The 16,681-nt window shown below is 44.9% G+C and overlaps 1 protein-coding gene across 1 annotated transcript; it reads right to left on the bottom strand.

Annotated features, from left to right (window-relative positions):
- Positions 1 to 6,943: 6,943 nt before the first annotated feature.
- Positions 6,944 to 11,916, bottom strand: LOC136552623 (threonine--tRNA ligase, chloroplastic/mitochondrial 2-like). Its single transcript, XM_066544182.1, is given in 9 exon segments — positions 6,944 to 7,315; positions 7,493 to 7,693; positions 8,650 to 8,958; positions 9,632 to 10,009; positions 10,605 to 10,858; positions 10,973 to 11,120; positions 11,217 to 11,363; positions 11,532 to 11,555; positions 11,557 to 11,916. Coding segments are annotated over 9 exon segments (1,998 nt in total). The 5' UTR covers positions 11,833 to 11,916; the 3' UTR covers positions 6,944 to 7,054.
- Between the last annotated feature and the right edge of the window lie 4,765 nt (positions 11,917 to 16,681).

The following is a 16,681-nucleotide window of genomic DNA, read 5'->3' as shown; positions in this document are numbered from 1 at the left end:
TGCTTGGTGTTGACATCTTCTTTGCTATCGTGGCATGATAAATTGTGCGATATTTATAGTAAGCAATGTGAAGTGCTTGTGCATGTTAATGTAACCTTGTGCTTGTCTTACTTACTGCATGCGATGCATTGCCTATTGCACTTCCATGTATTCATACACCTGCATCTTGCATCTCATTTAGGTACGCTAGATAAACCACTGTGAAGGAATGTGATATGGAGTCAAACCCGAAGATGGAAGGACTAAGCAAGTGCTAGGGTCTGGAGATATCACCAAGTCGGTGCAAGCTAACTGAACTGACTTGTGTCAGGATCCCAGGCAAGCCCTCGGAGTATTATAAGTCTCCCAGTAATTTACAAATGTTTACTTACGTACTTATGATTGATGCATTAGGTTATAAGAGTTGAATGAAACCACTTGATGCATGTAAATTCCTTGTCCAGATATTAACCCTTTAACCAGGTATAGGTCCAGGATCGAATATATGCTTAGCCATGCTTAGACCGGTAGAAGTCGGGTGATGTCCTGTCACCTGCGAGATGTAGGTGGATACTGGAAGCATGGTTGGCTATATCTGCTATCGTGGAACAGAACCATGAAGTAAAAGTAAATCGAGACCGGACGGGAAGTCGATAGAGAAGCAACAAGACATGGAGGTCTTGGGTGTGGATTTATCCCCGTCTGTGTCGATTAAGGACCGTACCGTTGTTGGCGCTTCTGACAAGATTGAACGCATGCCTCTCACTTAGCTAGGCCAGATAACTCATTCCGACCGCGAAAGCCTGAGTAATTCAACTCAGGCCAGGGAACCGTTCTGTTGTGCGCTCCTTCGGGGAACGATCAGACTGAGCCCAAGGGCAGGCTTGGCCTGAGCATCCTGGCATCTGGTGTTCCAGATTGTGCGGCGCAGTACAGACCCACGAAATGTGTACCTGAGTTGTACCAAAGGTGACCTAAGGTGACCGTTGATCTGGTTTGTCTGGGTTTGTGTTAGGAATAAATTCCCAGCTGGTTGAAATCGATTCGAATCACCGTCTCTCCTGGATAGTGAGAAACTTGGCTAGTCCCAACATCGTAGTAATTGGATTATGGAATGTGATGGTTCGGAATAAACATGGAATTACTATACTTGCTATGGTTACTATTGTATGCTCTAAAAAGATATACCACATGTTTGGCATAGGATAGTTGCTAATCTAGAGATGGAGAGTTCTAATTAACTTGATGACAGAATTATAATTGTATAATTGAGTTAATCGCTTTTTATGCAAAATGTTGTCAAGCTACCTCCACTTATAAAGCCTTGCATACTCCTTGGAGTCAATTTTATTTCTGGTTATGGCGGGTAAGTCTAGCTGAGTACATTCGAGTACTCAGGGTTTATCCCACCATGTTGCAGGTAAGGTTTTGGCCTGCTGAAGATGGTGGTTAACCGTCGGTGGGCTCGGTGACTCTATATTTACTTCTCATCTACATGCTTTTGTCTGAGGATGTCACGTATGCTAGCAATGTATTTGGAACTCATATTAATGAAATCCTTCGAAAGCAATGTTGTTTTCACTAATCGGTTTTGAAATCCAAACTTGTATTATTATTTATGAACCTATTTGTAATATTATTTCCTGCTGCAACTCTAGCGTATGTGATGTGTATTTGCTTAATCACGCGATCTTGGTTGTGATGTTGATTTACCAAGGTCCTGCGTGACACTCGGCGGACTACCGGATTTATATAAGTGAGAGTATGCGCGTGTCAACGTGTTAAGCGGGGACAGCCGTACTTGATCTTGTATAAATTGGGCGGTTCTGTCACAATGTCCGGTCGACATCAGTAAGGGTCCAGTGAAGGGAAAACATGACCGGACGCGTCCGGTCAGTGATGATCAGACGCTGACAGCATCCGGTCAACACTTAACCACTGAAGTTCAGGGTGTACTGACCGGTGCGTCCGGTCAACATGACCGGAGCGTCCGGTCACCCCAGCAGAGGCACATAACGATTCATTTTTCAGCCGGTGTTATAAATACAACCTCCGCTCGTGTGTGGGGGTACTTTTGCTCATTCCAACAGCTAAGAAACACCTTAGAGAGTGCCAAGAAGAGCAAGGTCCTAGTGAGGTGATTGAGATTTGAGAATCCCAAAGAGAGCCCTCATTAGTGAAGATCAAGAGTAGCAAAGTGTGCATCCACCTTCTCATTAGGCTTGTCATGGTCAAGTGAGAGTTCGTGCTTGTTACTCTTGGTGATCGCCATCACCTAGACGGTTTGGTGGTGATTGGGAGTTTGGTGATCACCCGACGGAGCTTGTGGGTGGCCCAACTCAAGTTGTGAGCGGTTGTGGGTGATTCACCACGATGGAGTGTCGAAGAATCAACCCATAGAGAGCACTTGATCCTTGCGCGGATCAAGGGAGAGCTACACCCTTGCGTGGGTGCTCCAAAGAGGACTAGTGGAGAGTGGCGACTCTCCGATACCTCGGCAAAACATTGTCGCGTTTCTTCTCCTCTCTTTACTTTAAGCATTTACTTTGAGCAATTCATTACTTGTCTTTTACATTCCTAGAATTGCCATGCTAGAGTAGGATTGGAACTTAGGATGCTAAACTTTTATACGTTAGATCAATAGAAACAATTTCTAGGCACAAGGGGTTAATTGGGCTAACCATAGGTTTTGATTATTGCAAAGAAATTTGTAATTAGCCCAATTCACCCCCGCTTGGGCATCTTGATCCTTTCAATTGTGATCGGAGGTGGCCTAGCACTCAATGACATAGGATTTATACTAGTTCGGGCAACAGTGCCCTACGTCTAGTCGGGGTCGGTCGGTGACTTTATTCCTGAGCCTAGGTGCTCGAAGTCTACAGTGGGGTTACAAACAAGAGATAGAAAGATGGGGTGTACAAGAGGTCCGGTCGGCTCTGATCGGAAGGGCCGAGAGAGACAGGAACTTCGCTATGAGCTAAGTGTTCAAGCGGATGCTTGAGGTCTGAACCTGGTGGTTCTGTGGTTGTGAACTATCGATCTAAGGAACTCTGATCTACCAGAATCGGTCTCTTTTTATTGGAGGAAGCGCACCCCCTTTTATAGATGAAGGGGATGGCTTTACAAGTGAGAGGGAAAGGGTGCATATGCTACCGAGCCTTATTGTCCCCGCTTACCGAGCCTTGTTGCCCACACCGGTGGGTACCAGATAATGGTGGGCGCCTATAATACTGTTGATGTCACTGTAGAATGTCAGATGCACACGGGAGGTCGTGTCACCTTTTTTAGGGATGATGGACGTTGGTACCTATAAATACTTGTTTGATGCCTAGAGGCATATGAGGAGTCTCGCTATGTTCACCCAGTACGGTAAATCCTGGTGCCTATACCGCCATCGATGTCCAGAGACACGCGGGGGGTATTACCGTATGGGAGTTTTGGCGGCCCCTATGTAGAGGGAGATGTCGGCGCCTACAATACTATTTGTGTCAGGGTGGCTACAGAGTACTGTTCCGTACAGGGTATGGTCCCTGGTACAGTGGTTTTGACTTGTGAGCCTTGCCTTGCCTTTCTCCGCACGTCTTCTGGTTCCTACCGAATGGGGTGTCCCCGGTCGGATGGCTCCAGTTGGCTCTGAGTGCGTCGGTCGGAGAAGAGTGGTGAGTAGGGTTCCTACGAGCCCTGGTCGGAGGGACACGGGGTTAGAGTCAGAAGTAGGGCTCGGGGCAGGCCTTCCGATCGGAGGCCGTCTGGAGACGGCTAGAGCTCGAATCGAGCGCTTCGATCAGATAGGTGGGCCGAAGTAGCCGACGAGCGGGCATTGCTCTTCTTGGGCCTGGCCTTCCGATCGATTGCTGGACCGCCTCTTTGCCATGTTGTTTTTAGACTCTTAGGCCAAGCCTTGGCGCAGAAGTCAGTCCCCGAGGGACCCCGGGTTTATGAACCCAACACCTCTTACCACTCGGTGCTTGTGCGCACCATTGTTGTACATCGGAGGGGCTCGTAGTCTTGCGAGATCACACCAACCGTGTTTGTAGTGTGGCTATCACCGTGTATCGGAGGGAACAAGGCCCGCGGTGCTTCGGCCGGAAGCTTGATAGTGAAGACGGTGGGGAGCATTCGGGAGAGGCTTGCCAAAAGGCAAGTCAGAGACCCACTTGCGCGTGGGGAAGGCCCAAGGCTATCCATGGAGTTACCCAACCGGGAGCTTGACCCTTACGAGGGATTCCTTGAGAGGGGCTCCAACGAGGACTAAGGGGAAGCTTGCGCGCTTCTCGATACCTCGATAAAAATACCAGAGTCATCGATGAGAGTTTGCATATCTCTACCTTGCTCTTTAGCTTTCGCATTTACATTGATTGCATTACTCCTTTTGAGGTAGAGATAGCAACACATTAGCAAAACCGTAGTTGCTCATTTAGATAGTTTGTCCTTTGCATATGCTTTTGCTAAGGTTAGAAAAAGAGGCCATAGTTTGGAGTTAGAATTTTAAGTTGTCTAATTCACCCCCCTCTTAGGTGTCACGGTCCTCTTTAATCTCGCCAATCCCTGTGGGTGGCTTGCGGTTGAACTTGGAGTGAAGCTCGTGGTAATGGCATCCTCTGATGAAGGCGGTGATGACCTCCACTTTCGTGATGTTGGGAATAGAATTCCTCATCTCGGAAAAGCGTATGATGTAGCAACGGAGAAGCTCGGATGGCTTCTGGTTGATGCAGTTGAGATCATGCTTGGTGCTCGGCCGAATACATAGTAGCCATATAATTGTCGGTGAAGACTTTTTTCAGCTCTTCCCAGGATTCAATGGAGTTCAGGGCAAGGCTTGTGAACCAGTTCATGGCGGGTGGCGTGAGCATGACGGGAAGATAGTTCGCCAATGACACTGGTGTCTTCTCTAGCGAGCGCGGACTAGCAGTGGCGTAAGCCTGTAGCCACTATGTTGGGTTTATCCTTCCTTCGTAGGGGTCGACCCTGGTGATTTTAAAACCATGGGGCAACTGAAGTGTTCAAAGCGCCCTCAGTGAATGCTGGGGGGACCCCTCGGGGTTGGCGGCGCCAGTCGTCTACAGCGTTGCTGGCATTGAGTGGCTCGAGAGCTGAGTCCGGGTTACCATACTCTTGCTCATACTCCTAGCGACTGGCGTACTTCTTCTTCATGGCGGCCGAAGCGGCGTTCATCGATATGTCGTCGTGCATCTCGGAGATTGTTGAGGTGCACTCGGACATCTTGGTCGACCTCCTAGTCGTGTTGGCGGTGGTGTTCGATGTGGTTGCCCCTAGCTCCACCCTGGAGGGGTTGCCTATCATCGCGGTGCTGGTCAGTGAAGTGACTTGGGCGGCGATCGGATCTTTGCGCGGTTGATCGACGAATCGAGGTTGTGGAGCAAGAAGGTCTCTGATCCTGGCGGATCTCAGTTGACCTGACAGTGCGCCACTTTAAGCATGGCGGCAACCTTGGAAACCTCTGGTGTCTATGGGAGCCGGGCGAGCTCAGTTGGCGGTTACTGCTAGATTGGTGCTTGGTCTTGTAGACGTCGTGGCCATCAACATGGTCAAACTCGTCATCGAGGTTGCGCTAGAGTGGCCTTCCTTACGAGTCAAGCTGTTGCTCGGCCCTTGCAAGGGCAACCTCATTTGCTCGGCGCTACGCACGGCTGACTGTTTTGGTTCTCACGAGTGGCGTGTTCCTCCTCGGTTTCGCTAGTTCCGAGGGGGGCTATCGACGCTGAGGTTGAAGATTGCGCCACCGCAGGAAAGAAGGGAGAGGAAGTAGCTCGGTGGTGGTTTCGACGATGGTCTCCGTAGAGCCCTAGAACTCAGAGCCCGGATTCTCCTCCAGGATGGTTTGGAGGGATGTTCCGGAGTGTCGGCCGATGTGCAGCATGTTGACGGCCAGCGGAGGCTGGTCGGCTGGAAGGATGAACATCTCTAGCTTTTTCGACGAATTTGCCCCTTAGGGCATCTTGGTAAGCGACGGCGACGTTGGCGAACCCGAAGGGTAGGGCCGTAACTCTTGGAGTTTCCCGAGCAACCTCCGATAGATCTAGATCGAAGGGTGGTCAGCGCTGAACCAGAGTGTCCGGAGCCAATTCGACGATGGTGAGGCAGTCGACAAGCTTCAGACCAACCTGATCGATGGATGCAATCAGATCGTCGTCGTTGATCTGCCACCTCTGGTAGCGAGGAAGCGGGCGGCGAGTCGTTGATGAAGGCGACCTCGGAGGCGATTCCGAGATCAGATCTGCAGTCGCAGGTGTTGAGGTGATCGGCGCAGCGTTGATCTGCATCGACTCGATGAGCTCTCCGACTCCGTCAGCATTGATGACCCACGAGATGGATCCGACCGTGAAGATCTAGCCGGGCTGCGGGAGGGACGAAGAGCCTATGAAAAAGACATCTTGTTCAACAAGGAAAAAACACGCACACCCATACCTGGCGCGTCAACTGTCGATAGAATATCGTCGACAGTTCTCCGAGGGGTATCCCACGAAGGTAGATTGATCGACAGAGAAGCGTGTGATCAAAAACAAGAAGGCAACAGAGACACGAGTTAGACAGGTTCAGACCGTCAGTATGATGTAATACCCTACTTCTATGGTCTGTTGATTTGTATTAGCTATCGTATGATATTGCGTGAGTTTGGAGGAGGGGGTCCCTGTCCGCCTTATATAGTTCGAGGGGCAGGATTACAGGTCAGTTAGATATGAGAGATAACCAAAAAATAATAACATATTACAGGAATCTTGGGATCATACGTATCCTAACAGATCGCGTAGTATTTTCAGGATATCTTCCCGGTGTCTTGCGGGAGACACCGAGCAGAGTCATGCCCCGCAAGGCTTCGTCTTGTGGGCTGGACCACCCCTGAAGGCGCAGCCCATGTGATCTGCCGTGGGTATCCGGGGTCGTACCTCGAGATGTTGTGACCTGTGATGACTGATGACAACTGTGAACTATGCACAAAAAATATTGAATCTGCTCGTGCAGACCTCAGCTGCTATTTACTTGAGGGAACAGATCTATGTGCAGAGGATCTAATGTTCTACATTCTGGATTGAAATTTAGCGGATCAACGGTTCTATAATGATGATTTGTTTACGACGGCAAGTTGAAGCCTGGTGATGAATTCATCAACGGGCATCGTGCCGATCTCCCCATTGTGCCTGGACCTGATAGTCAGGGTCCTGGCTTGAACTTCTTTAGGACCAACAACTGCCATGAGTGGCACCTTTTGTGTTTCAGCATTCCTTATTAGCTTTGGTAGGCGCTCTCCATGACAGACTTCAACACGTAACCCTCTTGATTTCAGTTCTGAGGCCACCTCGTTACAGTATTGCAACTGAAAATACAAATCAAGATGTCAGGGTTTCATAAATAATACTAAGGCAAACATCTATCTGAACTATAAACAACTCTTCAATCCAAAGAGAACCAGATAATCCAGAATGTCAATGAACATATGCTTTCAATTTTAACAACCTATGGTTAACGATAATGCAAAGCAAATGAATCAAACCTCATTGTCTGTCACAGGTAGAATACGTGCTTGGGTTGGGGCAAGCCAAAGCGGAAAATCACCAGCATAGTGTTCAATCAGGACACCAAAGAAGCGCTCCAAAGACCCAAGGATAGCTCTATGAATCATGATGGGTCGCTTTTTCTCAGAATTTGAATCAACATAGGTAATGTCGAACCGTTCAGGCAAATTGAAATCCACCTATAACATATAAGAAAATGGAGCGTTAGTGTATCCTATTTTCTCTTCGAACAATTTGAGTAGAGTAAATCGCGTTAGAGGACATTGAACTTGTGGCATACATGCAAATAAATCGCCAACCTTTAAAATGGTTCTGATTCATCACTAAACTTTCAAAGTGGATCACCTGAGGTGACTTATGTGGCAACTTGTCTAATCACGCTAGCATGGACTCCAAGTTTTGTTCAACATGGCAATGGGTTCAGATTAGAGTGGTGTGCCAATAGTTTGACCTTTGCATTGAACACCTGCATGCTAATCATATTAGAACTAATATGTTCACAAACTAATTCATGTACTTAGATATTCAACTCCAGTGCTGGGCAGCGCTGGAGGAGCTTCATGGAGGCGAAGCTGGGCAGCTGCCCCCCCCCCCCCTTGCTCTGAACAGATTACTGAAGACCATATGTATACTCCGTTTATTTAGTATAGAGACATCAGTCTCAACCTAGACTCCTAGAGTTTATTCATAATCCATCTCATTCTCGTGTCGATTTAGGGCACAACCACAATTATTTATCTGGCAGCAGCACATTAGCCATAAGGTGGCTGGCAGAGCAATTTGCATTGGGTGGGTGAAAACTAGTATACTACCGTGTAGAAAGTTAGGGCAATTTTTTTTTGAACGTAAAAAAAAGGATGTTAGGGCAAATTATAAGTAACATATGGATTAAAGGATGTTGGAAGACTTTTTTAAAAATTATTATACCGCATTCTTCACTATAATTTCCATGTCAGCGTTATTGGATGGTGGTACATTATTGGTGATTTTAGACCATCCAGTTAGAAAGTTTAGTCATGGATTAGTTTAATTTTGAAGAACAGTGACCTTTTTGCACGTACAAGACAAGTTTGGTGACCTTCAATGCCATTTACACATTTGAGTACCTTTTATCCCATAAAAATATATAATTTACCTGCACAGTAGAACATTGCCATTTCCTTCCAAGAGCATCCTCAATTTTTAGATCGATTTTTGGACCATAAAAAGCACCTCCACCTTCATCAACCTTGTATTCCCAACCTTTATCATCTAATGCATTCTTCAGAGCAATCGTTGCCTTTTCCCATATGTCATCAGTGCCAACAGATTTTTCTGGCCTAGTTGAAAGGTTTATCTCATAATACTGAAAACCAAATTGTCCAAGTATTTGCTCAGTTAGATCAAGAACACCTCTAATTTCATCTTTTATCTGGTCCTCCAGGCAAAATATGTGGGCATCATCCTACATAAATAGAAATAGTTGAAATTTAGGCATCATCCTATATAAATAGAAATAGTCGAGAATTGAAAACAATAGCAAGAGAAGTTTTGAACTTTATAAAGTAGTGGTGAGAAAATTCTAGTACCAACCATCCAGTGCTATGCTTGTTAGCAAAACGTTACAGAGTAAAATATCCATATTCCATAACTTAAGGATAGTATGTTTAGAAAAAGAACTGAAACAAAAGGTGCTGAGACCTATGCTGTGTATTCTTGGAAACAGAAAAAGGTCATATGTGGACTTGATTGATGGCTAATGACATTACATAAGCACGTACAAAGCAATAAATAACGCCAAAAGGTACTTCAGGGAAAGGAGCAAAAGCTGCATAGCAGTACTACAAAGCATGTCATTCGAAAAGAAAACAACATATTTAGCATTGTTCATCTCATCTAGTAGTAATTATAAATAAGTAAAAAATAAACATTCTTAAAGCGGTAAGGCGTCCTGTGGTGATTTGGGTATGCCGGCGCCCGGCGGTGCCTAGGTGACAAGGCGTAACTAGGGCGTTGTGGCGACCTAGACATGCCGCTGCCTTGGTGACACCTCAGGAACCTTGCTAAAAAGTATGAAATGATCATGATCCCATCAGTAAAATATTAGTGCTATGAGGGAACCTGAAGAAGTGAAGCACCTGTGTGAACCCTCTTACACGGAACAACCCGTGCAGACTACCAGATAGCTCATATCTGTAGACAGTTCCTAGCTCCGCCACTCTGATAGGAAAATCCCTATATGAATGTAGTTTTCTCTTGTATACCAAAATGTGGTAAGGGCAATTCATGGGCCGCAGTTGATACATCTCATCTTCAACATCCATTTGATTGTACATGTTCTCTTTGTAGAAGTCTATGTGTCCACTGATCTTCCAAAGATCACCCTTTGCAACATGAGGAGTGTACAGTAGATCATAACCATGTTGCAAGTGAATCTGTTTCCATGAGTCTTCTAAAACGTGTCTGATGATAGCGCCTTTTGGATGCCAGAATACTAGACCACCACCAGCATCATCCTGATTAATACACATAGGTTACAGTCACTACTAATAAAAAATATAACTCATGCACAGGATGCAAGTCATATTTAGAAGTTAGACCTGGTTATCTATTTCATAGAGTAGAAAAGTAAATCAAGAACATGGACAATATTATGTTGGAATAGTCAGGTTATAGCAAACTGTCTGCATCAAACACCACATTTTTCGCGCTTACTAAGAAACATCAATAGATGTTAGCAGTTGCAGAATATAAATCAGACGAAGTTGTGCTATGACTATGAATTCAAACATAGTAAGATCGGCCAGAGCGAAGTGGCCACTTTGTCTACAAATCCCAAGCACAGTGAATCATTCCAATATTGTGGACTCAGATCTTGTTCACTTTCGCCATCTTGTACGAAGCTATAGGTGACATGGTACACTGTAAAGATTCTCCCATGCATGAAAGCTATCAAGAACCATCAGACATTTAAGGGCTCTAAAAACTAACAAAACCACACAATCTGGCATCATTCAGTTTTATTGCTGGTGGAAAGGTTGAGGCTTATAGTAATGAATCACTCTTCTGTATTTACATATGCTTTCTCAGAAATTAAGATGTAAGACGTACCTGTATAGAGAACAGATCAAGGTCCTGACCCAATCGTCGATGATCTCGGCGCATGGCTTCCTCCTTAAAGTGGATGTAAGCCTTCAATTGATCTTCATTTTCCCAAGCAGTTCCATATATTCTTTGTAGCATTTGGTTTTTCTCATCACCTCTCCAGTAAGCACCAGCAACGGACTCAAGCTCAACAGCCTTTCTGTTTATTTTTCCAGTAGACTCCACATGAGGCCCGGCACAGAGATCCCACCACTCTTCTCCTACATGACATGAAGGATATCATCAATACATGCTATCATAAATAAGCCAATCACGATGGGCAAGTCTCTTCTTTAAAGATATCCAATTCCAAGTCACCAATTTATAGGGCTAACCAATGTGGTATATTGTGATTGGTTCTTCCTTAATGCTCTCCAAAATCTCCAACTTATAAGGCTCATTGAGTGCTTCAATCCTCTTCTGAGCCTCTTCTCTGGACACCTCCTCCCTCACCAGTGGGAGGTTCTGTCGGATGATCCGATCCTATCAACAGTTGAACATACCAAATTGACAAATCAAAACCACCACTTTGCAGTTCAGGTCAATTCACACATGCTCAGTGCAGGAATGCAGACTCACCATCTCCTTCTTAATATTCTTGAGGTCCTTATCCGTCAAGGGCTCCATGTCAAAGTCGTAGTAGAAACCATTCTCTATCCAGGGACCTATTGTTACCTTGGAGTTGGGGAATAGCTTCTGGACAGCCATGGCCATCACATGGGCGCACTACAACAGCAATTGTGAACGACACTAAGATGTTTATAGTTTTGACGAGACACTAAATTGTACACGTATTAGAGTGACGGCACTTTGATGAGAACCGAGACCAAATTAAGCATACAATTATGCCAGTTCAAGCACTGAAATGTAGGGGGAGAAGGGGAGCAGCGGTACGGTGTGCCGGATGCGCAGCAGGCCGTTCGGAGGACTCGTTGGTGGGGAGCACCACCCGCTCCTCCTCCGCGTCTCCGGTCGGGGCCGCGGCCGCGGGAGCCTCTTCTGCAGGTGCCGAGGGTGAGGCAGTGGAGGAGGACCGCACCGCGGTGTATGGGAGCCTGCGGGAGGATGCGGGTCTGCCGGGAGGGAACCCAAGCAGGGAAGCGGCCGCGGGACGGTGGCGCGGCGACGAGGGGACGAGCGAGCCGCGGTGGGGGTGGGAACGGAGCAAGGGGGCGGAAGCGGATGGAACCGCCATTTGGCCCGGGCGACGCCGAGCTCGGAGAGGGTGTGGCGGGGCGTTCCCTAGTGGCCTCCTCTCTGGCACGTTAACCCCGTTTGGAGTTGGATATCGTTCGTCTGAACCACGGCACGGCACGGCCAGTTACTTGGCCGATTGCAAAATTTCACTATTTCTTTGGACAACGTTACGCCGCGACCGCTTTCAACCTCGCTACGCCCTTCCTCCCCCACCCCCGGCCAACAGCAGCCTCGCCACACATAAAAGTTCTCCGTTATCTCGTACTCTCTCGGTCCCAAAAAGACCGACTTTAAACATGGACAAACACTTATCTAGATTCAAAGTTTTTTTTTGGAAACGGAGGGAGTATATATTTTTTTTGGCAAATTCTCCATTATCGTATATGGAGTATGTGCCAACCATGCAAATTAAAACCAAGAGGAGACCATATTTGGTTCCGAAGTTTGGTTTATCAGCTGCGACTACGCAAGAATCGGCCAAAAGCCCACCCAACATTCAAGCGAGCATGTCCGCAAGCCTGCAAATAGGTTTAATTTTTGTGAGCTTTTAAAGAACCTGCCAAAATTAAGTTTATTTACGGACTCACGAATAAGTCCACTTGCATCCTCGTGAAGAACTTGCTTTCTCTATAGCACACTCAACGTGAAAAAAAAAATAGAAACGCATGACGCAGCTCTCGCTGGTTGCCTAGTTTCTTGCTTCTCCATGACCCGCTACTAGCGAACGCTCAAACAAACATGGTCATAGTTGCCTGCCTAGTTCAATGTATGCCACTATATGGATGCAACACAAAGTTGTAGGTTTGAAACAAATCATCAGCATGTTCGGTTGGCTGGTTCATATCGTTGCTGGTTCGTGAAGAAGCACTACTGGTTGGTTTGTGTGAGAGAAAAATATTGTTCCGACTGAAAATTTACGATCGTTTACGATAAGCCACAGCCAAACCAACAGGCTGCATAGGTAGATCAGGTTATGCACTTAGGGCACATGCAGTGCAACGTCGAGCCGAGGAGTCGAAGTTCAATGACTGAGGTGCCGATAAATAGCAGATTCCTTTCGTGTGCCTTCTTGGCTCTGTGGGACCCGCTCTCTGGCTATGGTTCGCACCAAACTTTCTTTTAGATAAAGGATAGTTTATATCCGGCTTCATCTACACCAGGATAAAATTAGGCCAATTATTAAAAAGTTTGGGCCGACGGCCGACGCATAAGAACCAAAACGAGTCTACAACCAGACTCGAGGATAACAAAGCGTGAAGCAGATCCTGACTACTATAGACCAATAAACCTAGATGACAACCACCCATTGGAACTAAAAAATGCAATGCCGACATCTCCAAATGCTGTCCAGCAAGGGTCAATTGGTCTCGAAGATCATCATGCCGCTGCAGTCTTGCCCATTGCCTTAGCCAATGGGTTCTCCTGAATAATACCTATAAAAAAGTTTTCGGTCTACACTTGTCAAAAACCACTTCGTTTCTTATTATTCAAATTGTCCAACATAAGGCTGACGTCGCTGTTAATAATAACAAATTATGTATGTTACCATCCGCTTTAGACCAATTAACAAATAAATTGTCTATGCTATGGGGGGTGATATCCCAAACATTAAGTGTACAGCGCGTCGTAGGAATTTGGCATAATAACATTGAAAAAAGAGGTGTTGAATGGTTTCTGGGCAGTGACAGAAGCAGCATCTTTTGTCACCATTCCAGTTACGGTGGGCAAGGTTGTTCTTGGTTAAAATGACACCTTTTTTAGATACCACAAGAATATTTTAATTCTTGTAGGAATTTTGATCTGCCATAAATCTTGTGACACTCTGACCCCATTGTTAATTAACGCAGCATACAAAGATTTAATAGAAAAGCTACCTGATGAATGCAATGTCCAAATAAAAACATCTCTTTCTTCTTGTAAGTTCACATCTTGTAGAGATGCAACGATTCTATGCCAGTCCCTCAGGTTTCGGCCCGCTAGATTGTGGCGAAAGGAAATGTTCAGCGGGACTGATGCAAGTACTTTTGCCACGGAATCTTGCTTTCTTCTCACAATGTTGAACACCGCGGAAAATTTATCTTTGAGAGGTTGACTACCCAACCAAGTGTCCATCCAAAAACGAGTCTGTGACCCATCTTTTACTTTGAATGAACCAAAACTCATGAAAGTGTCTTTGACATTCATCAGACCTTTCCAAAAATGAGAATCTGTTGGTCTTTTTGTACAGCCCCCTAAAGTCTTGTCTTTTAAGTATTTATTTCTCAATAGCTCTTGCCACAAGCCATCCTCATTTAAAAGTTTGAAAAGCCACTTACTCAACAAACATTTGTTTTGTAACTCCAAATTATGAATACCTAGGCCACCTTGTAATTTTGGTTGGCACAAGATTTCCCATTTGACCAATCTATATTTGCGCTTGTGTTGTTCGCTTTGCCAGTAGAATCTTGATCTAAAGCAGTCGATTTTCTCCAAAACTCCTTTTGGGATTTCGAAGAATGACAGCATAAACATCGGTAAGCTAAAGAGCACCGAGTTTATTAGGACCAAGCGGCCTCCTACCGAAAGCATATTTCCTTTCCACCCACTAAGCTTGTTTTCAATTCTATTTTCTATTACCCTCCAATCTTTATTACTCAATTTCTTAGTGTGCATAGGCAAACCCAGGTAGCGAAAGGGATATTTGCCCAATCCACATCCAAACAACTGCGAATAAAACACCTCATGATCCCTTGCTTTACCAAAACAAAAGATTTCGCTCTTGTAAAAATTAATTTTGAGCCCCGATAGTTGTTCAAAAGTGCTTTGAATTAATTTCATATTAACCGCCTTCTGAACATCGTGACTCATAAAAATCACAGTGTCATCCGCATACTGTAGGATAGACAGCCCATCTTGGATAAGATGGGGAATGACTCCTTCTACCTGACATGCTTCCTTAGCTCTAGCAATTTGTATGGACAGCATGTCCACCACTATATTAAATAGTATTGGAGACATTGAATCACCTTGCATTAATCCTTTTTTTGTTTGGGAGTATGAGCCAAGCTGGTCATTCACTTTAATGTTTACATTTCCTTCCTGTGTAAACTACTGCACCCACGAACACCACTTATGCGAGAAGCCCTTCATCCTTAAAGTTTGTTGTAGGAAGTCCCATTTTACTTTGTCATAAGCCTTTTCAAAATCTATTTTAAAGATTATCCCGTCCTGTTTTTTCGAGTGAAGTTCATGGATTGTCTCATGAAGTATCACTGCGCCCTCCATAATGTTTCTTCCTGGTAGAAAGGCCGTTTATGTTGGTCTAATAATCTTCTGGGCAACAGTAGATAGTCTATTTGTCGCAACTTTGGTAAAGATCTTGAAAGAAACATTTAACAAACATATAGGTCTGTATTGTTGAATGACTTTCGCATATTTCTTTTTTGGTAATAAAAATTATAGTTTCAAAGTTAAGACTATGCAAAGGCAAGCTCCCTCATGAAATTCCATAAACAGAGCCATCAGATCTTCTTTTACCATGTCCCAGAAGACCTGAAAAAACTCTGGTGGAAAACCATCTGGACCCGATGCCTTATTATGTTCCATCTGAAAAATGCTGCCCTGACCTCAGACTCTGTGAATACATCAGTCAGGTACTCATTTTCTAGTTCAGATACTTGTGGAATGTCCTGAACAAGGTGTTCATCTAATTTCATATTAGAGTTATCTGGTGAGCCAAACAAGTTTTTATAATAGTTGGTAATATGCTGCTTTAATTGAGCATCACCATCTATTATAGTGTCACCGTCCTCCAACTAGAAAATACGAGTTTTTCGGTGCCTACCATTAGCCAACAAATGAAAATATTTAGTATTAGCATCCCCTTCCAGTAGGTGCTTTACCTTTGCCCTTTGGTACCATTTAACTTCCTCCTCTCTAAGTAATTCAGCGAGTCTCTCACTTAGCACATGTTTCAAATTTAACTCCGTCTCATTCAGTAGGAGGTTCTCTGCCTTCTTATCTAGTTCATCGAGTTTGTCTAGCAGTTCCTTCTTTTCTTTCTTATAAGTGCCACTCACATTTTTCGTTCAGCCTCTGAGGTATTGGCGAAGTCTCCTGATCTTTGCTTGCCACCTCTCTAAGGGACTGCCGTCGACCAGAACACTATGCCACACATCTCGCACCATGTCACAAAATCCATCTCTAAGCAACCATCCCAGTTCAAACTTGAACTAGGGTTGGTAAGTCTGAGATGGGCTATTTGTACTACATAAGAGTGGAGTGTGATCAGAGATCTCTCTATTTAAAGCATGGACAGTTGTAAGCGGATATTTGGATTCAAATTCCGTACAAACTAGAATCCTATCCAACTTCTCAAAGGTCTGATTTTGTAGGTGATTAGCCTAAGTAAATTTTCTTCCTGCCATTTCCAACTCTCTAAGACTTAACGTGTCAATGACAGCATTAAAAAGAAAAGGCCATCTGTCGTTGTAGTTTTCATTATTTTTCTCATCTGGGTTGCGAATAATGTTGAAATCACCACCTATGATAAATAGGTACGGTCTCTTTTGAACATACTCTAACCAAGTCAGATAAGAAATGTGATTTGAGATCTAACTGAGCTGGGCCATATACTGAGATTAAATTAAACTTGAAGTCATCCTCCTTATGTTGTAATTTGAACCGAATAAAAAAATCTCCTTCTTCTATCTAGCCAATGTCAAAAGTTAAAGGATTTATTCCTAGAATCATACCACCGGACCAACTCCTTGGAGCCATACAATGTCATAGAAAATCTCTATCTGCGCAGATATTATTCAAGGTCGATTGTGGAAAATTGGCTCTCCCGGTCTCCGATAATGCAATAA

The sequence above is a fragment of the Miscanthus floridulus genome, chromosome 4 (genome assembly GCF_019320115.1).
Source record: "Miscanthus floridulus cultivar M001 chromosome 4, ASM1932011v1, whole genome shotgun sequence".
Taxonomy (NCBI): Eukaryota; Viridiplantae; Streptophyta; class Magnoliopsida; order Poales; family Poaceae; genus Miscanthus; species Miscanthus floridulus.
Note: the sequence above shows the minus strand (reverse complement) of the source record. Positions and strands in the feature narration are given on the sequence as shown.